Source organism: Sorex fumeus, unplaced genomic scaffold (assembly GCF_029834395.1).
Source record: "Sorex fumeus unplaced genomic scaffold, SorFum_2.1 ptg000054l, whole genome shotgun sequence".
Classification (NCBI taxonomy): Eukaryota; Metazoa; Chordata; class Mammalia; order Eulipotyphla; family Soricidae; genus Sorex; species Sorex fumeus.
The window spans coordinates 4,896,098-4,917,916 of record NW_026606111.1 but is presented as its reverse complement, the minus strand read 5'-3'; the positions used below and the strand labels follow the sequence as shown (position 1 = coordinate 4,917,916).

At 39.0% G+C, this 21,819-nt stretch overlaps 1 protein-coding gene across 1 annotated transcript in view; it reads right to left on the bottom strand.

Annotated features, from left to right (window-relative positions):
* Positions 1–2,915: 2,915 nt before the first annotated feature.
* The window catches only part of SLC35A1 (solute carrier family 35 member A1), a 28,786-nt gene continuing 9,882 nt past the window's right edge, over positions 2,916–21,819 (bottom strand). The window contains exons 3-8 of the mRNA XM_056125166.1: positions 16,366–16,525; positions 14,343–14,495; positions 9,882–9,948; positions 6,856–7,032; positions 6,310–6,444; positions 2,916–3,645 (exon numbers count right to left, since the gene is read on the bottom strand). Of these exons, the coding sequence (XP_055981141.1) occupies positions 3,518–3,645; positions 6,310–6,444; positions 6,856–7,032; positions 9,882–9,948; positions 14,343–14,495; positions 16,366–16,525 (820 nt within the window). The 3' untranslated portion in view covers positions 2,916–3,517. The remainder of the gene's footprint in view (positions 3,646–6,309; positions 6,445–6,855; positions 7,033–9,881; positions 9,949–14,342; positions 14,496–16,365; positions 16,526–21,819) is intronic.

Sequence of the window (21,819 nt, the reverse complement as noted above, 5' to 3'; positions counted from 1 at the left end):
GAGAAAAGCAATATTTACAAATTAATAGAGTCTGATTAGGAGATAAAGGTGATTGACTGGTTGGGGAAGCAGAGCAAAAAGGGAGGTTACAAGTAAACACAAAGGAATGGGAGCACTGTGATGGGACTAACCCAATAAACCTAAGCTCCCTGTAGCAAGGCAGAAAGGACAAACCAATGTTACCCTACACTGTGTTGTCCATGATTGGGGCTAGAGCAATAGTACAATGGGTAGGGCATTTGCCTTTCACACAGCCGACCTGGGTTTGATCCCTGGCATCCCATATGGTCCCCTGAGCACCACCAAGAGTAACTCCTAACTGCAGAGCCAGGAATAACTCCTGACTATTGCCAGGTGTGACCCAAAAAGCAAAAAAACAAAAATGTTGTCCATGATTGGGTTTTAATCATACAATGTTCCAACACTTGTCCCTTCACCAGTATACATTTCCCACCACCAATGTCTTTTCTTTTTATCATTTTAAAAAGTCATCTGTGTAATAGACTTCTATGAGGCTATGCTAAAGCTTTCTTTTTTCCCCAAATTTTATTTTATTTTTATGAAGTTGTTCACAATAATTTATTGCATTTAATATTCCAAAACCAATTTCACCACCATTACAACTTCCCACCACCATTATTTCGAATTTTACCACCACCACCACCCAAGCCTATCCCAAAAGCAGGTCCTAAATAATTTATTTTGTTGCTTGTTGTGAATAATCTGTTAAAAATGATCCAAAAAAAGTTTTCTTAGAGGAAAATGTGAGAAAATTATTGTAACTTACCCTGGAGCCATTAAGCCCTTATATAAGAGGTTATTAACATGTTACTACATGTTGAGCCTTGTGTGCTGATATCAATTTATTTTTTGATGAGATCGGTTACCTTCTACCTTACACCCCATCGAATGTGGTGTGCTACTCTCGGAACATCAGTGGCATCGAGTATGAGATGTCACATCACCGCAAATGCGGTCGTGTACTCCAGGAATTCTAAAATTTGTAATAGGGTGATAGAACTAGAGATGAGTTTGGGGTCTGGGGGCATCTCTGCAGCTCGTCACTCTTCCAAGATTTGTGAGTTTGAATCATGGCCATTAATGAGCTTGTATGGTACTGGAGGTAGTTAATGGGCATGGCTGCCAGACTCCTAAGAAGACAGGGAAATGGGGGGGGGGGGGGGGCGAGGTCACCCATTCCCAGCTCTATGAGAGCCTGGAGATTTCCATCACAAAAGCCACAACCTGAGTTTTTCAGCAGATTAATTCTCATGGATGAGGCTTATCCTAAGCCTGTTGGGGATCAGCCATGAGCATGGCAGCAATTGGGTTCTGGAGGTTTTCGGCTGCTGGGTCTCTGTTGGGGCTGGTGCTAGTCTAACCCCCCCCCCCCCAGGTTGCTTCAGCCTGGCACAGTGTCCAAAGGCTTCCCTGCAGCTTGTGGCTCTCTTCTGAAATTTCCATGTTAAACCTTTTAAAATTTGGTGTTATCTAATGAAAAATACAGATTGAGGCTTCATTCAGTGTCATTTTTCCTGAAAATGAAACTGAGATTCATTCATAGTATTTCCATGGGGCAGGGAGGGCGGGGGGGTTATTGATACGTAAAAAAAAATTAAAAATCCAAAGTTTCTTATAATTATGGCTGCTTTCATTAGGAAACCTAAGTCTCCCATTGATAAGGTATATTTTATAGAGTAACAAATATGAATAAGGTGTGATTTGGTTTTGAGCATTATGGCTATCTACCAGCATTTCCATTCAACTCCGATTTGGCTACCAGAAATGTTGCTACCAGGTATCTTCTGAATACTAATGATAATGTATTTTTTTACGCATAGAGTATTTTAATATCCTCTTTATGCATAGAGCATCAAATTAAAGAGTTTTCCAAAGTTTCAGAAGAGAACAGATTTCGTTTGCTTTGTTTTTGTTTGGGTGCCACACCTAGCAGTGCTCAGGGCTTACTCCATGGCTCTGTACTCAGAGATCACTGCTGGCAGACTCAGCAGATCATAAGGGGTGGCCAGGATTGAATGTGAGTCAGCTGCGTGTGAGGCAAGCTCTTTACCGTACTATCTTATGGCCCCAAAAGATGATAGTTTTATATTTACAGACATGGTGTGTCTTCTTAGTCCTTCAAAAGACTCATGCAATCATAATTGTGAAACAATTTCCAGATTTCTATTTAAAGTATCATTAATATTATAAACCAACTATGGAATAAAAATATACAACTGAGACATTGTTTTTCATGGCTTCTTTGAAGAAATGTTCCCCTTCACTTTTCTGTGCAGTCTCTTAGTATTTGACTCTTGAGTGAAATGTTATAGTGACAATTGGTGGTTAACAGCTCTTTGAGAAAGTTGCTCCTTACTCCTATAGCCTGGAGCTCTAAATACAATTCATACACATTACATTACATTTTGTGTTTAAAAGCAAACCCAAGTTAGATTTATAGCTATTTGTATCCAGGAATCTAGTGTTCAGCATGAGTGTTAAATTATAATTGGAAGGGTTGGTTCTGAATTATGTTAATAATCATACTTGCAATACAAAAACGATCAAATACATTTCATATAAATTAAGTTTATTGCTGAATTTTCCTGTTAACATTATAATTTTTTTTAAAAAACATTGAAATTCCACAAATTATTGAGCCCAACATTTAAACATACTTTATAAAAAAAAGTATAAAAGTGACATTAGAAATATTTTTGAAGAAAAAAGTATATCATCTAACAGCAAAGAAATATGAAACCAGACAATGAATGGCACAGTTACAGCACTTAAAGGAGTACTCAGTTACCATCCAGAAATCATTGTCTGAGTAGGATTCCCTTTAAGAAGTTACACATTCAGTTTGTTTCTGAACCAGTCAGTCTTATTTTTGCCTCACTTTTGTAAAAAAAAAAAAAAAAAAGAAAAGAAAAGAGCTAGATCTTTACTGCTGCTGGAATAAAATACTGTACATGAATTGAGAACAAGGAGGGATCATCCTTCTCCCCTGGTGTCCGAACAAGAGACAGTACAGAAGAAATGGCTTTGGCACTTGTAACAACTTTGTCCCAAATCTTGTTACTTGATTTTTGTAGCATCACATGATTTTTTAAATACCATTATCTCCATACTTGGTATGTACATTATATATACAATTATAAAATTCCTTCATTCTAAAAACAGGTTCATCTCAGGCAGACAAATCACATTATGTTTGTAGCAGTTCATTCAGCTTTCTTCTTAGTTTTAATGGGGTGAGGTGTGATTTGGGTTCTTCGGCCACATCCAACAGTGCTCAGGGCTTACTTCTGGGTCTGTACTCAGTACTCCCACTGGTGCTCAGGGGACCCTAAGTGGTGCTAGGGGTTGCCTGCAAAGCAGGCATCTCACTCCCTCCTCTTCTCTCCGGCCCTTCTTAATTCTTATACCAGTTTCTATGCTACTTTCTGGGATTGACTTAAGGCTCTAGTTTACTGCAGATAATTTAGTCTTTATAAGAATCATTTTGAGGTTGAAATCACACGCCAATCACTCTCTCTTTTGGTGCCGTTTCTCCTTGTTGGATGGATGTAGTGTCTTGTCTAGGTAATCCGTAAAGATATATAGAAACACATACAAGAAGAGTTCCCAGAGCAAAGGTGAGTGCTGTAAGAGGGAAGAGGGGAGAAATATTAATACTCTGTCCTAAAATTTTGAAGTTTTGACTATGACAGAAAATAAATCTGAATGGTCCCTTTCTTCAGCCTCCCCCTCCCAGCCCCTCTTCAAAGTGATGCAATCAAGGAAGTAACAATCATTCACCGTAACTGACATTCCAGGAATACAAGTATGCCTGTCCTGGACCTCTAACAGAGAGAACAAAATTTCCCCATATGCTGATAAAAAAGAAAAGCAGTGGAAGTGAAATATTCATATTATGGAACCTATGACGTCTTATAAGGAGTGCCTTATATGCATATTATGGAACCTATGAAAGTTTCATAAGGGGTGCCAGAGATTGAACCCCAGTCCTCTGTGTGCAAGGCAAACACCCTGCTTTCTATACTATCTCACCATCCCCATTTTTTTCAGTTCTCTTGAGATATAATTGACAAATAAAATTCTAACATATTGAAGTGTACCATGCAAGATTATATATACACATATGAACTCTGAGGGGCTAAAGTGATAGCACAGCAGGTAGGGTGTTTGCCTTGCACACTGCTGACTCTGTTTGATTCCTCCATCTCTCTCGGAGACCCCGGCAAGCTACCTAGAGTATTCTGCCCGCATGGCAGAGCCTGGCAAGCTCCCCATGGCATATTCGATATGCCAAAAACAGTAACAACAAGTCTCACAATGAAGACGTTACTGGTCGAGCAAATCGATGAACAACAGGAAGACAGTGCTAGAGCGCTAAGAAAGTAAAAATGTTTAGTAAAATGAAAACCATTTAGATAGTAAAGTTCCATTTTCTGCTAGCCTATTCTTTTTAATGTTTGTTTGTTTGTTTGGGGGCCACACCAGTGGTGCAGGAGCTACTCCTGGTTGCTCAGGGTGCTCAGGAGACCATGCAGTGCAGGGGATTGAACCTCAGTCTCCCACATGCAACGCATGCACTCCAACTCACTGAGCCCTTAATCTGGCCCTGTCTTTATCTTAATTCTAAAAACAGGACACAAGAAACTGAATCACAACTTGTCCAAACTTGACAAATAGGTATCATGTATCATGTTAAAAATGCTATCTCACGGGGCTGAAACAATGCTAGGAGGTAAGTGATCTTAGCATCTTGATGTTACAGATGAAGAAGCTGGGGCTCAGGTTAAGCAATTTCCCCAAGGCTACACAGCAAATAGTTTTCTAAGAGTTGTACAAGGTATTAGTGTTCCTCTGTCTGCATTATAATCAGTTTTTTAATCAGATATAATAGATAAGATCTATTCACATTATTTAACTGGCTTTTCCTCATGTATTAGTTTATGGTATACTTGATTAGTAAAGAAAATAGTATAGCATAAAAGCACTCTGAAGTATTAACACCATTGCTCACGTAATGCAAAAGCTATTATAATGCTCTGTGTGGGATAAAGAAAATTATACTAGAAGAAATAACACAGCAGTATTGTCAGATGCCTACTATAAGACTGGCTTTCTATGTAATGAACTTTAATTGGATGTTAAATAAAACAAAGGTATCTCTTTAAAAGAGCAAATAAAATTTAGATTTGGAATGTCATTTCCCAACCATTTCCATGTTCAAAACAAGATGGTACAAAAAGATATTTGTACGCTATGTTCATCACAGTATTTAGTACAATAGCCAACATATGGAAGCAACTCAAAATTCCCAGCTGCAGATGAATGAATCAGTAAGTTGTAATGCAGATACATAATGGAATACTGAACCACTCTTAAGAACAAACAAAATCATATAGTTTACCATGACATAGATGAGCATGACTAGAGGTTACGCTCAGTGAGGTTAGAAAGAAAAGGTGGAACAAAGGGATAAAGTTAACACAACAGGAAAATTGATCCTCAAAACTGAAGAAGGGGTGGGGCACTTGAGGAGCTTCGGGGAGGAGTGGGTGCACTGGTGATGGGTGTAGTGTTAGAATTATGTACATGGGAAACTGTCATGGGAAACGTATCAGTAATGGTATTGTTAATCACAGTACCTCAAAAAAAAACCTTTAAAAAAAAAAGGATGGTACGGGGGCTGGAGTATCATTCTGTATCTATCCTTTTCTTGCTGACGTCAATGAATTGGTTGATTGCTGGCACCTGCTTTGGTTCCCTAAGCCTGCCAGGAATGAGTAACTCCTGAGCACAGCTGCATGTGGCTCAAAGACACAAACAAAAAAACAGGGTAGTATAACTTCTGATTTTTCCTCAAAATAATAACCCTGTATAGTTGATTACTAATTCCCTGCTGAAAGTAATCATTTCTTGATGTACTTTGTATTTGGTTCCTTGCATACCTAATAATCGAACTATAGTATCTAAGTTGTCTTATGTAGGTTGTCTTATGTAATACAACGGCAATTAGGCACCTTGACAGAAGAAATGTTCCTTTTAGTAACTAGCCCATTACTTCTCACATAGACTTGAGCACTCCTCAGATTAAGCTCTAGGATCATATAAACGGTCCAAGTGTCACTGATCCACATGCCCTAATCTATATACTGCAATACCTGTAGAATAAACTGAAACAAAATTTGTTATTTTTATAAACACTATAACTACCTGCTATATTTATAAAAATGAAATGAATCAAAGAACTGAGATGGTCTTTTGTGTTAAAAATATAACAAAATTAAGACTTACTTATCTGTAATCCAAACAACATCACCGAAGCAATAGTAGAAAGAACAATGGCTGCTGCAGCAGAAAAACCTTTCATGATATTGTCTGTGTATTTGACCACAACAGAAGTATAGAGGCCTCCAACACTTGCCAAAACTTGTAAAGAAAAAGAAATAAAATTTTTCAAACAAACAGGTCATGAAGGTGAGGCAGTTTTCATCCCAGGATGCCTTACTAATTTACCTAGGAAAATGCTATTTCTTAGAAGCAGTCATCTGACAATTCATATGAAAACTGAATCATAGTTTCTACAAAACAACATTGTTCTTGAGATGCCCAAGGGCAACATGGATCTACTAGTAAACTGTACACATTCATTGCTAACACATTAGATACTTTTGATTGTGAAGGAAATATTGCTTTGGGATAGTTGTAGCAAACTCACATTTTCAAATTGATGTTCATTCACAAGTATCAAAGGAACAATTTCAAAATGCTATAGACTTAAAATGGACATCAAACTTTAAAAAGAAATCTACTCAGAACCCTTAATTCCTAGATACTTACAGATAACAAACCAGACATAATATGTGTAACCATAGAAAAATCCTTTTTCTTTAATTTCAGCTCCATCAGACAAGTAGACACCAATTAATGTCACAACGATTCCTGATAGGTACATTTGAATGTTTCTCACCCAAAGAGAAGTGTCCGAACTCTTTAAAACTTTTTCAAAATACACTCCTGGAAAAAATTGAACATGCAAATACAATATAAAGATGATTTTAAAATGTCTTTCTTTGAGTAATCTAGAGATAGAAAATACATAATTTTGTGACATAAATTTTATATTAAAAGCATTTCTTGGTTATAACAAGTGACATACTAATTGTTTCAAAATGCACTGTAAAAAACACAGAACTGGACCGAAGAGATACTACAGTAGGTAAGGTGCTTGCCTTGCATGCAGCTGATTCGGTTTCGATCTTCCACATCTCATATGGCTCCCCTGCTCCACTAGGAGTAATTCCTCAGTGCAAAGCCAGGAGTAAGCCCTGAGCATTATGGGGTGTTGCCCAAAAATAAACAAAACAAAGGCTGGAGCGATAGTACAGCAGGTAGGGCGTTTGCCTTGCATGTGGCCAACCGGGTTTGATTCCCAGAATCTCTTAGTTCCCCTGAGCACCACCAAGAGTAACTCCTGAGTGCAAAGCCAGGAGTAACCCCTGTGCATCGCCAGGTGTGACCCAAAAAGCCTAAATAAACAAACAAATAAATAAAACAAAAAGAAGACTCTCTGATCCACACTGAAGTAGACTTAAATTTTTGTTAAAAAGAATTCTTTCCTTTACTACAGTAGTCAGATCAGAATAAGCTATTCACTTGAATAAAGCCATTTTCCCTCTTTCTACCTGACTGTGCTTACTTTTGGCTCTGCACTCAGGGATCTCTCCTTGGTGGGTCTCAGGAGAACATATGGGACATGATCAGGTTGGCCCCGAGCAAGGCAAGGCTCCACTATTTTCCTTTATAGCTGGGTTCCAGGCCAGGGATATGTGAGGTCCATGGTTCAGTTTTCAGCATCACAAAATAAAGCGGGATTCCACCAGTCAATTTCATAGACAAGTGTCTGGTCCATGAACTCCCAAATCAGATGAATGTTTGTGAACATATTTCTGGGACTGAGGATTCAAAGCTCTTTTTAGATATTCCAAAGGCACACATGATACTACCACTTCCAAAAGTCAGAATCTAGTATGAGGCTAGTGCTCTAAATGCTCTAAGGTTTGAACTAAAAATGCATTTTTAAGCACTGCACTGCACTGTCCTCACATTGTTCATCGATTTGCTCGAGCAGGCACCAGTAACGTCTCACAACAAACTATTCTTGGCATATCAAATACATCACAGGTAGCTTGCCAGGCTTTGCCGTGCAGGTGAGATACTCTCAGTAGCTTGCCAGGCTCTCCGAGACGGGCGGAGCATTTTTAAGAAGACATTAAAAATCTTAGTTATAGGGGGTGGAGCAATAGCACAGCAGGTAGGGTGTTTGCCTTGCACGCAGCCAACCCGGGTTCGATTCCCAGCATCCTATATGGTCCCCTGAGCACTGGCAGGAGTAACTCCTGAGTGCATAAGCCAGGAGTAACCCCTGTGCAACACCAGGTATGACCCAAAAAGCCAAAAAAAAAAAATCTTAGTTATAATCACCATGCTAGAGATCAGAAATTTGTTACTAAAGTACTAGTAAAAATGCAAATGAAAATCTTGATTTTGATGAACCTATGTTGAAAAGAACCAAAGAACAAAACTAACATGATGGCTATAACTGCCTTCCACCTCTGATTTTACTACGTAGGAAAACCAATTATTTAGTGCTCGGTTACTCAGGGCTGGGACGAATGGAGATGTTACTGGTGCCCACTCGAGCAAATCGATTTAACAACAGGATGACAGTGATACTCTAAGCAGAGATGGTATTAAACCATTATCATTTCCTCAGTTACTTATTGGAAGGTCGAATTAAAAATAATGTTGGACATAATATTTGTTTAAATAAATAGAAGTTATATTAAGGGTAACTTAGTATTGTTAATTTGCTGGCTCCTAATTACAAAAACTGTATGATATCCAATATTTATCAAAATTTTGACTCACCCTTATCACTTTTTTTATTAGCAGTTATTTTACTTTCATGTCCAACCTAGTTGTAATCCAAAAATGAGTTTTAAGTCCTGAAACTGCATAAATTCTTTTATAAAGGTACACAGCTATAACTAATATTCTCTACTGACTCTTCTCTGTTGGAAATATTTGCAAGATAACAATTCCTTGTATTGCACTTAGTTTTCACGCTTTGTCTTCTAGTTCAGTGAAAGATTTCTCTCTCAATACATCATTCCAAATATTACTTTATATTAGTGATTTTGATTCTCATCCCTCCCTGTTTTGCAATGTTTGCTATATTGTTTTCTAGGTCCTCATCTCCCTACTTCCTACCCTACTCCATAGTTCTTAGTATGCTTTAGCAGAGAAAGAACTGAAGGTTACTGGACAAAAACAGTTATGAAGCTGGTAACAACCCCCTAACGGAGCAAATATAAGCCTGAGCAAATATGGCCGTTCAAGGAAGATGAGATTGGCACTGAGCTTTCTGATGAGTGCTTTTTCTCTTATCTTCAGAGGCTGTCTCTTCCCCCGGCTGTACCAAGAATAGAGAAAGCAAGCTCAGTGGGCTGGTGCACTTGCTTTGCATGCAAGAAACATGGTTATGATCTTCAGTACTGCAAGGAGTGATTTAAAAAAAAAAAAAAGACAAAGCAGCATACTCTTAGTTCAGTGTAAGTATAAATAAGGACTGAACTGAGTATAACACTGACACCTGGAAAAATCCAAACATAAAATAATAAAGGGCATGAGATAAGGCTCACTGATAAGAATTTGTGTGTTGTAGAGGATCTGGGCTTGAGCCCCAGTGCTTCAAAAAGGAAAAGACAGAGCCTTGGGAATAAAATCATTATATGATAAAGCAAGATGAACTAGACTCTTAGATGTTTAGTTTTAATTAACAAAACAATGCTTTTATGGTTTACCTGCAAATCCTGAGCACAAAACAGCAATAGCTATAGCCACAAACCCTAACAATGGATTCTGTTCCACCTGCAACAATAATGTTTTAGGTTAGTTTTATAAATAGAAATTCAAATAAATCAAACAAATAAATACAAAAATGTGCTATAGTTCTACTGAAAGTAGGTGCCATTATCAGATCCAGCTACAATACAGAATAGATAGAACCAAAGGAAAGATCATATCAGAGACTAGCCAAACACTTTAGTTACAAACATGTCCTCCCAGTTACAGGTATAGTCAATACTTAATATAATATCTGTGACTATTTCCAAAGCATAAAATTTTGCAAGGGCTGGAGTGATATGATAGCACAGCGGTAGGGCATTTGCCTTGCACGCAGCCAGCCCGGTCAAGCCGCGTTCGATTCCTCCGCCCCTCTTGGAGAGCCCAGCAAGCTACCGAGAGTATCTTGCCTGCATGGCAAAGCCTGGCAAGCTACCCGGGACGTATTCAACATGCCAAACACAGTAACAAGTCTCAAAATGAAGACGTTATGGGGCCTGCTCGAGCAAATCGATGAACAACCGGAGGACAGTGACAGTGTTTCACAAGATCATTTACTGGTTACACTATATATGTTCAAAGAAAACACCAAGATTTGGGGCTGGAGCGATAGCACAGCAGGTAGGGCGTTTGCCTTGCAAGCGACCAATATGGTCAACCCAAGTTCGATTCCTCTGCCCCTCTTGGAGAGCCTGGCAAGCTACTGAGAGTATCTCGCCCACACGGCAAAGCCTGGCAAGCTCCCCATGGTCTATTCAATATGCCAAACACAGTAACAATTGTCACAATGGAGATGTTACTGGGTCCGCTCGAGCAAATCGATGAACAATGGGAGGACGAGGACAGTGACAGTGAAAATTTTGCAGAATCAAGGCTGGAGCAATAGTACAGGGGGTAGGGCATTTGCCTTGCATGTGGCCTACCTGGGTTCGATTCCTCCGTGCCTCTCAGGGAGCTCTGCAAGCTACCAAGAGTATCCCGCCAACACGGCAGAGCCTGGCAAGCTCCCCATGGCATATTCAATATGCCAAAAGCAGTAATAACAAGTCTCACAATGGAGACGTTACTAGTGCCCGCTCGAGCAAATTGATGAACAATGGGAGGACAGTGCTACGTGTGGCAGGGTCTTTATTTGTGCCACCATCCTAAGTCAAGTCCTACCAACATCAATCATGGAAAAGCTATGGTTTAACTTGGTGGTTTTCAACCTCTGGTCTGGTACAAAGGTTGTGGATATCCTAATCAACTACAAGAAGCAGTACTAACTTTTATGTTACCTACTGTTTTTGATATCTTGCTGAATATTAGTATGCTGTGTTCCAGATATGCTGTGTTATATACACAAGTTGATAAAGACCATATAAAGCTCTGATTCTTTAACAGTTCACAAATGAGACAGGAATCAGTCTTTTCTTGGAGATGAATACTGTAATACAGAGTGAGACATGGCTGCTATGATCATCAGATCACTGTCACTGTTCTCCCGTTGTTCATCGATTTGCTCGAGCGGACCCAGTAACGTCTCCATTGTGACAGTTGTTACTGTGTTTGGCATATCAAATACATCACAGGGAGCTTGCCAGGCTTTGCCATGTGGGCGAGGTACTCTTGGTAGCTTGCTGGGCTCTCTGAGAGGGGCAGAGGAATCGAACTCAGGTCGGCCATGTTGATCGCTTGCAAGGCAAACGCCCTACCACTGTGCTATTGCTCCAGCCCATGGAAAAAGTAATAAAGCAAAATGAGCAAAGGTTCAGAGACCCATAGGGCATCCTCAAGAACATGTATGTATAATGGACACCACAGAAGGAGAGGAGAAAACAGAACATAGAAATACTTAATGAAATCTCTGAAAACTCAAAGTTTAATGAAAAGTCACTAATAGAGATGAGAATTCAGATGTCAAAGAGCTTTTGGTTTTCAAGAATCAGAAATTGCAGGAAGGGAATTTTTATATTCACATATGGGGTGGAAGTATATCTACTGTCAGCTGTCTCTAGTTAGCCAGAGAGAACAGGGCCCCTTTCTGGGCTAGCTGAAGCTCTCACAAATTCCGAAATGGAAACTAGAGTTGAAATGTTAGTGTGGGAATTTGTATTCTATTCTCTCTCAAGATAAAAATTTTGGTTGAGGGGGTATAGTACAGCGGGTAGTGCATTTGCCTTGCGCGTGGCCGACCCGGGTTCAACTCCAGCATTCCATATGGTCCCCCGAGCACCGCCAGGAGTAATTCCTGAGTACAAAACCAGGAGTAACCCCTGTGCATCTCCAGGTGTGACACAAAAAGCTTTTGGTTGAATATAGATGGAAATCTGAGAAGTATAGGGTTTCCTCAATCCCTCTGTAAGGTTGGCGAAAGTGCCCTGGAACTATATGTGGGACACAATGGAGAACCGGTGAGAGGGTGTGAAAGAGCTGACGTATTCTTTTCTTCTCTTTGCCCTAGCCCATAGCACTGGAACCAAGATGAACATTTGACTCGTTTTAGTGAGAATGAAGTTTGTAACTGAGAACTAAGGAGGTCTGTTAGAGAATCACCAAGACATCTAAAGAGTATCACAGAGTAGAAGTTATGAGACAGAGTTCAATACAGGAAGGAACAATTAGTGTGGCTAAGTAGTAGAGGATCTGAGTGGCAGTTTTCTGAAGGGGCAAAAAATCTCTAAAAGTATCTAAAAGTAACTAAAAAAGGCAACTGACAAGAAAGTTGTAAAAAGGAATGGACTTCCTTCCTGCATGCCAGCTGGTCTAGATTTGTAAAAGAATCATGATAATCTTGTATTTGTTAAAAATTGTAGGGGAGGGGCTGGAGAGATAGTACAGTGGTTAGGGCATCTGCCTTGCAAGTGGCCAATCTAGGTTTAATCCCAGGCATTCCTTCCACATGGTCCCCAAACCTCACCAGGAGTAATTCCTGAGTGCAAAGCCAGGAATTAACCCAGAGCAGTGCTGGGTATGGCCAAACCCCACCCCCTAAAAAATTGTTGAATGATTATGTAGAGGGATCCCAAACTTTCCGGTCATTCACTGAAGATCGTTTCCTACTTCTCTTTAGAAAAACAAATGATGAAAGCACAGAATAAACATGTCATTTTAACATTTACTCAACAAACTAAAAGGTAAAGGTACTTTTTGCTCTATTTTAGGTAAGTGAAAAAACTACTCCCATGGGCCAGAGACATAGAAGAGCAGTTAAGGCCTTACTTGTAGCTAACTTGGGTTTAATCCCTGGCACCACACAACCACTACTGATTCACCTGCCCAGCCCTGCCAGGAGTAAGCCATGCGTACCACTGAATGTACCTCACCAAACCAAAAATAAATAGAGAATAAATATTTCCTATAATCATTGTCACTGACAGTAGGAGTATATACAAGTGGATTTAAAACCTGCTGAGTGAAGAGGAGGATTACATGGAGAAACCCTGCCCCTTAAAAAAGTTCAACTTTAAAAGGAAGGAAGGAGAGAGAGAGAAAGAGACAGAGAGGGAGAGAGAAGAGCTGTCATGGCGGCAGGCTGGGGGTGGGTTGGGTACACTGTTGCTAGGAGATGTACACTAGTGGAGGGATGGCTATTGAAACACTATATGACAGAAACCTAATCATGAATAGCTTTCTAAGGGTCTATCTCACAGTGACTCAATTTAAAAAAATGGCCAAGTTTTAGTATATACATTGTTTGGAGGTTAGCACTTTTTTCATCACAGATTTACTATTAAATACATAATTTTGGACAAGTTACTTCAACAACTTGGTCTTTAATTTTTTCATCTATAAAACAAGGTGCTTAAGTTTAAAGCACCTTGGGGCTGGAGCGATAGCACAGCTGGTAGGGTGTTTGCCTTGCACATAGCCAACCAGGGTTCAATTTCCAGCATCCCATATGGTCCCCTGAGTACCGCCAGGAGTAATTCAATTCCTGAGTACAGAGTCAGGATTATCCCCTGCGCCTCACCCAGTGTGACCCAAAAAGCAAAAATAAATAAATAAATAATAAAGCACCTTACATGTGTAACGTGTTTCCTGAATAAATCTAATTATTTGTTAACATCCTTAGGGGATAAATGCCTATCTATAGACCAAAGTGATAGCCCAGCGGGTAGGGCATTTGCCTTGCACATGGCAGACCTGGCCAACCCGGGTTCCATTCCTCCGCCCCTCTCAGAGAGCCTAGCAAGCTACCTCTCCTGCACGGCAAAGCCTGGCAAGCTGCCTGTGACGTACTCAATATGCCAAACACAATAACAAGAAGTCTCACAATGGAGACGTTCCTAGGACCACTCGAGCAAATCAATGAATAACAGGAGGACAGTGCTACAGTGCTACAGACATAATATGCTGCAGTTGTCAGTGACATTTTCTGCAGCACATAAAACTTAAGGGAGTTTACTATTTTAATTAGAGTAAGCATTATTTCTTACCATGACTTTTGTAGCTTGGGCTGGTTTCCACTGTACAAGTGTGACTCCACCACAAAGCATAAAAACTGAAATCCATTGTAATTTACTAAGTGTCCGGTTTAACATTAAAACTGTACATAATGCAGTACAGGGAATCTTCAATTGGTAGGTTACCTGAAAAGAAAAGAAGTAACTCAGCTAACAGTAGTCTCTGATATAAATACAATTGACCCCTGAAAACCCTGATTATGGAGCTTTAAGTAAACACCCACTTAAATGTGGATTTTCTTATAGAAAAAGTAAAATTTGCATATATTGCATAATATTGTAAATATTTTCCCTATGATTAACTTTTTTCTAGTTTACTGTAATACAGCATCTGATATATATATATATATATATATATATATATATATAATCACTTAATCCCCGTTATTCATCGATTTATTTGAGCCGGTGCCGGTAACGTCTCCATTCATCCCGGAATAGGGGAATGAGATCCATTTATTACTGGATTTGGCATATCAATTTGGTCTATTTGGCATAGACCACGGATAGCTTGCCAGGCTCTGCCGTGCGGGTGGGATATTTAAAGGTACCCTGAAAACTTAGAGAAAAGTAAATAAATAGTCGCGCGGCCACAAATGCGGCCGCACGCTCCCGGGAGCTTGTTGTGATAATCTCTGGATCCTGGCCGTCGTTGGGGTTACACGGCAGTTGGAGGGTGTAACTGTCTATCTACTGACAGGTCCAGTCCCAAACCATGCAGGCTTGGAGATCTCAGCCCCGGGTCCCACACACCTGGGTTCCTCTGCCAGTTCTGTTATGCCTGAGGCTTATCCAAGTGTGTGGAGAGTGGCTCCAGTATGGCCTTGGCTGGGACCTGGAGGTCTTCAGCTGTTGGGCCCTGGCGAGGATAGATATATATATATATATATATATATATATATATATAGTGTCAATCTACCAGGTGAGGCATAAGGTAAACAGCAAGCTTATGGTCTTTGTTTTGAGTATGTTGAAAATTTTGTGGATTTTTGACGGGGAGGCAGGTCCCCCTAGGCTCTGTATTTTTCAGAGGGTAACCATAACTGCCAATCTAAAATTTTAAACAATTAGAAACATGAAATTCATAAAGAAGTCAGAAAACAGATGAGCAAGTAGAAACTGACTTCAGAGACCCTAGACCGAACCCTTGTTTAGCAGTGGGGTAAGCTAAGAACTCATTACCTAAACACCACCCATAGGCTCAGGAATCAATACCATCAAGTTCTTCGTCAATGAGGTGTGTATCAGAGAGTTGCAATAAAGCGTGAATCCCTACATACTACTGCTTCTACTCAATTCATGATTTTACCCCAATCCATTTAAGCTTAGAGGCTGTTTGCAAGAGAAGAAAAATTTGAGGAACTCTGAACTTGAAGATAAAGCCAAGGAGATGAAGGAAGATTACACAGTGATTTTTGAATATGGATATCCACAGCTCTCCACTACTCAATTTCTAGGCACAGTTCAGCCACCACACAGGAGTTGAACTACTCTCCCCTGGGAAATTTGGTTAGCTTGATGATAGGGGACTACCCCGCCAAAGGTCCACATGGCCCATGTATAGCATTCAAAGGTAACAAATCCTAACAACATTCTCAGAACTTACTATTAGCTTGTGTATCTCCCATTAGTAAACATGATTTCTTTTGCATTATTTCCCATATCACTAAGAAATTGTTGCATTACTTCCTATATCACTAAGCATTATCAATAAAAATCTGAAAGCAGTAAAAGGCTGATAAAAGTATTTTCACCATAAAATACATGTTTTAAGATTTTATACTTTTCAGGGCTAGAGAGATAGTACGGGAGTTAAGGTGCTTTCCGTGGAGGTGGCCAACTCTGGTTCAGTCCCTGGCACTGCAGACTCTGCTCCCTTCTCACAGCTAGGAGTAAGTACTAAGCACAAACAGATGTGACCCCAAAAACCAAAATCAACAAAAAAAAAAACAAGAATTTTCCACTTCACACTATTATTTATCACCACTCCACTCACCTGGTACACTGCTGCATCCAGATTGCTAAGTGCTAGGAAAGCCATATTGTTCTGAACAGCATACACTAGCGATGGCACACTTAACTTCATCAGTTCCTTGGGGCTCCCCAAGACATTTTCTCTTAAAGATGCCTTGAATCTACCCAGACTACCAGTTTCTCTTTGAAAACAAAAAGGAAAATGATAAGGGGAAGAATGAGTGGAGAGAACATCAATTTAATAGAATTGTATCACATACAGGGCATTGTAAAAACATGGCAAAAGGCCATTATGTCATTTAAAAGAATGATTTAAATAATTTTAAGTGAATTTTAGATTTCTTAAATACACCAACAAAACATCCTCATAAAAGAAAAATGATAACATATTCTCTTACCAAAGATTCAAAAGATTTTCATTAATGAAATTAATGTATTATTGTTATTATGTGTAAAATTACCTCCTATCATTTAATTATTTTATATAGTTCACCCTGATCATTTTTTAATCAAGCCATAATCCATTTAAAAAATTAGATTTAAACTATGAAGAAAAGACTTTGGTATCTATGGAAGCTATTTTGGATGGGAATTGAATGCTTTGGGTCAATTAATTTATAACTTATGAAATGTGATAGACAAATATTTAAATAACCATATTCTCATAAACCCAAGTATATATTACATAGTCTTACAGAAATTCTGAATAATTTATTTAGTACCAACAAAAAGAAACTATATTTAAAAGCTAGCTACTTGACTATATTGATTATGCATGCTCTTTATTCTTTTTTCCTTCTGGAGGAACTAATCAGTATGGCTCATTTCCCCCTGTTGTAAACTGGCTCGATTATTTCTGAAGGAAAAATTTTTTATAAACACAAAATAAGGTGCTTAATCAAAAGGGTCTTAAATGTAATTAATAATTCTCTTTAGGAAGGCCATTATATTTTGGGGGGAAGACTGACCCATTCCAACTCAAAGTTTTATGATAATCACAGTGAGTCCCCAACACCACTCTGCCCCCCCCAAAAGAATATAAAAACATTGTAAGATAAAGAGATTTAAGAGATATAAGAAAGATTATGTTGGAATCTTACCACACAAATAAAATTTAAAAGAGGAGGTGAATGATTTCAGTATTAAGCAGATTAAACACTACTCAGTTTAACCTATCTTTGAGAAATTACTTATATCATTTAGCTTTACTCACTAAAGAGAAAAAAACCTTAATAGTAGCCAATAGATCTTCCAGGAAATACTAGTAATCATCTATCCTTCTTACTATTAGTGGAAAAAAATTACATGATCAATTATAAATACACTACTGGCCTTGATTACCTTAAAAAGTATCACATAAAAACCAAAGGACATTTTTCCTTCCATTTTCCTGACATGTTACTTTCTTGAAAATAAATTTCATGTATTTTGTGTTTGTTTAAATCAAGTTACATTTAATTACATAAATTAGATCTTAGGTAAAAGAATATGTATAATCAAAAAGCACATACTAATTTTTAGATATTATTACATTTATTTTCCACTAACTTTTCTATTTAAATACTGGAAATAAACTCTATGTACAACTTTTGTTACCTGACACTCCATGTTATGACAGAGATTCCACTGTTACCTCAACTGGCTCAAACCAATAATTTCTGACCTATGCTTGGTCAGAAGTTGGTCTCATTCTTTCATCTCCTGATCTGACAAGAACTACTAGGAGGCATGAAATCCTTGGCTAGGTTACTAAGGCCCTGTGCAAAATGGAACACAGCATAGGTTGCTCATGAGCTTAAGATATTTACATTTTATTTACAATTTTTAAACATCTACAAAACATAATAAACACACAAAAACTTCAGGCAGTTAGGTATAAAAACTAACAACAAAGCCACTGGGAAAGATTATTTTAAAAATACCCATCATATAAATATATATTAAACTCTTACTTTGTCCCCATGATCCTAAAACCATTACTCCAGGGGTATAACATTTCAGACAAAATGGAAACTCAGCAAGAGAAGGGGAATAGAGCAAGATAAACTATATTTGACAGCTATATTAATTATTCTAGATAACCCTGAAATATTAAAGTTTTCTCTAGTCTTAGATGGATAAGTAGTTCAAAGAGTTAAGATATGCTTGTCTTATTACTGACCACACCTTGCATATATGTAGTCATACATCCTGCTAGATTTACTTAGGTTTTATAGTCTGTAGATAACAGCAAATAATAAAAAGGGTGACATTAAGACACAGTAACAACAAAGTCTCCAATGGAGACGTTACTGGGCCCGCTCGAGCAAATCGATGATCAACGGGAGGGCCTTTACCTTTACCTAAGATAATGTGAAAGTGTTCACTTCCTTTTATTCATGGCACAAATGACAGATTTTTATCAAAACTGTCAGTTTTCATAGTTTTAACTAGGCTTAATATAGCACACAACTAATCAGTGAATGAGCTAACAGTGTCTCAATACTGAAGTCTCCAATTTAGAATTTTTTTGTGATTATGAAGATAATTTCCCTGCTTATAGGAAAGATACACTAAAGATTTTGAGCACTATGGGCTATGTGACCCTAGTGGTCCCTAGCACCAAAAAACCCTGCTCTGCCCTGAAAGGCATTGGGGGCGGGAGGTTCTGGGGCCTCTAGGCAGTATGGGACGCCACCTGGGGCTGGGCAGCTCAGCAGCAGCATCTGAGGCCCTAGGTGTCATCCCTGGCACTAGGAGAAAAAGGGGAGGATTTAGGGACAAGTCATCATGTATAAAACTTTTAAAAGGTGTAGGGGAAAATTCCTGTTAACACAAATACGTACAAAGAAAAGACTATAATAATGAAGACATGGCAAAATCTTAATATTCAGAAACAAAAACAAAATTTAAAAAAGCTGAAATTGTATAATAATGAGAACTGCTTATTTAACCAATTTTTAAAATTATTTCATTGTTCTGAGGATTTACAATTTGAAAATTGGAGACTGGGTGACTTGTTTTTAAGGTACCTTTGGAAAATTAAAGCTTCCTTCACAGAAGATAAATCTTAATGAAACAGCTGAAATAGAAATAGAAACAGGAATGAAGTGGGGGGGGAAAATTAGCTCTTTTTACCTGTTTCCCTCACCAATTACTTAAGACAAGGGGGAAAAAAATGTTTTCTTAACACCCTCACTGGCAACCTGCCACTCTTAATAGCAACAATCCTGAATGTCTGAAGGCAGCAACTTAAGTTGCTGTGATTTTAAAGAGGATGTTTGGCACTTTACAAAACACATGTTGACAGCAACTAACAGCTGTGTAGTTAACTTGTTTTCCAAAGAAGTCAGGTGTCTGCTTTTAGAAGGTCACTTTTCATAACCTACAAAAGAGGCATGTATCTTTGGCTTCTTTCAAAAAGTTTTATAACTTTACTTATCAAACAGATAATGAATATAAAGTATTTTCCTCCAGTTCTATTTACTTTCTAGTTTCATTGGAGTTCCACACCAAGGCATACTGTTCTCTGACTTGTTTTTTTTACAACCTGAAAGATGTTTTTATCATTTTCTGAAGAAATGTGTATCAAGTACTTTTAAATAAAGTCCATGTTTCTTGCCAGTAAGAATTTATATATGTATACAATGTACATATACATATATATCCTAAACATATAAATTTATATATTAAAAATTATACATACATATTCTAAACATTTGAAGAAACATTTCAAATGAACTACATTAATAATGTCTGTTACTTGTTTCCTGCCCCCGTGCCTGGCTGTACTCACCGGGGCCCCTTGGAGGGGGCAGGTTGAGTTTCCCTCTCCGCCCTGGCAGCTGAAGACCTCCAGGACCCAGCCACAGCCATGCTAAAACCACTCTCCACATGCTCGGACAAGCCTCACACATGAAGGAACTGGCAGAGGAACCCAGGTGTGCGGGACCTGGGGCTAAGCCTACTGGACCTCCTCCACTCAGATCCCCCATCTTCCAGTAGCTAGACAGTTACACCCACCAACTGCCGTGTAACCCCATTAATGGCTAAAATCCAGAGACTAAAACCAAGCTTTCAAAAGCGCGTGGCCGCATTTGCCACCACACGACCTCTTATTGTCTCGCTCTCAGAGAACCTGGCAGGCTACCGAGAGTATCCTGCCTGCATATATGCCTGACTGGGTACACCTGTAAAGGTGATAAGAGGCTGCCCCAAAAGCCTCCATCACTGTTGGAGAGCCTGGCAAGCTACCGAGAGTATCCCGCCTGTACGGCAGAGCCTGGCAAGCTACCCGTGGCGTACTCAATATGCCAAAAACAGTAACAGTGATGGTCCTCATGCCCCCGACCCTGAAAGAGCCCCCAATATGCCATCAGGCTACACTAGCACATGACAGGGATGAATGGAAATATCACTGGCGCCCACTCGAGCAAATCAATGAACAATGGGATGATAGTGATAGAGACAGTTACTTGTTTACTGCTCTCAATAAATACAGCAAAGATTTAGGACTGAAAGTAAGAAATATACACATAATACTTTTTTAAGCCAGCAATACCCTACAAAAATTTTATTGTTTTAATGATGGGTATGAGTTTGTGACCATACCACCCTTGAATGCTCCTGACTGCATCTAAAATGGGAATGTTTGGATACTGTAGTCTCCAGAGATATAATTACTATTACTCAGACCTTAGAGAAGGAGACAAATAATACAAAGTTATGTAGTGATTAGTGGAAACTGTGACCAGAGGCTCACAAGTACCAAACTCTATAAGTTACCCTGAGAACAACTGTTCTGTTACATTCACTAATGATTTGCTATTGTTGGTGGTGAGTTTATAGAATACAACTACTGCAAATGATATGAGTCAACTGTGTACACAAACCAATCCCTAAGTAATAAAGATTCTACTTTCAGAACATAACTTAAGTTTTATGTTAACTCCTCTTCATAACTCTTTAAACACAGGCCTAGAGTAAGAAGCTTCCCCACTTTCAACTCTTATACCCTTATAATCTATTCTCATAGGTTTCAGAGTGGCTCTTCAAGCAAAATGGATTCCCTTGCTAGTTATTGATATAAATCATTCAGTGGTTTCCCAATGCACTACAGAAAAAAACCCAAATCCTTAAAAGGCCCATAAGATTACTCTAAACGGGTTGCAGAGACAGTACGTGTATTAAGGTACCAAGCCAGTACCTTGCATATACTGGCTCTGGTTTAACCCCCAGCACAGCATATGGTCCCCAAGCACCGTCAGGCATGAACTTCGAATACAGAGCAAGTAGACCCTGAACACTGCCCTGAACACAGGCTGGAGGAGAAGGGTGATTAAGGGATTACCCTTACTAGCCTGCTGGCGTCCTCTACCTCATTTTAGCTTCAGTCCCTTCTCAAATCACTGAGTGAAGCGAAGGACCACCAGGGATATACTTGGTAGTGTTTGGAGGGTAATGAGATGCTTTTGATCAGGGCCTTCTGTTTTTAAGC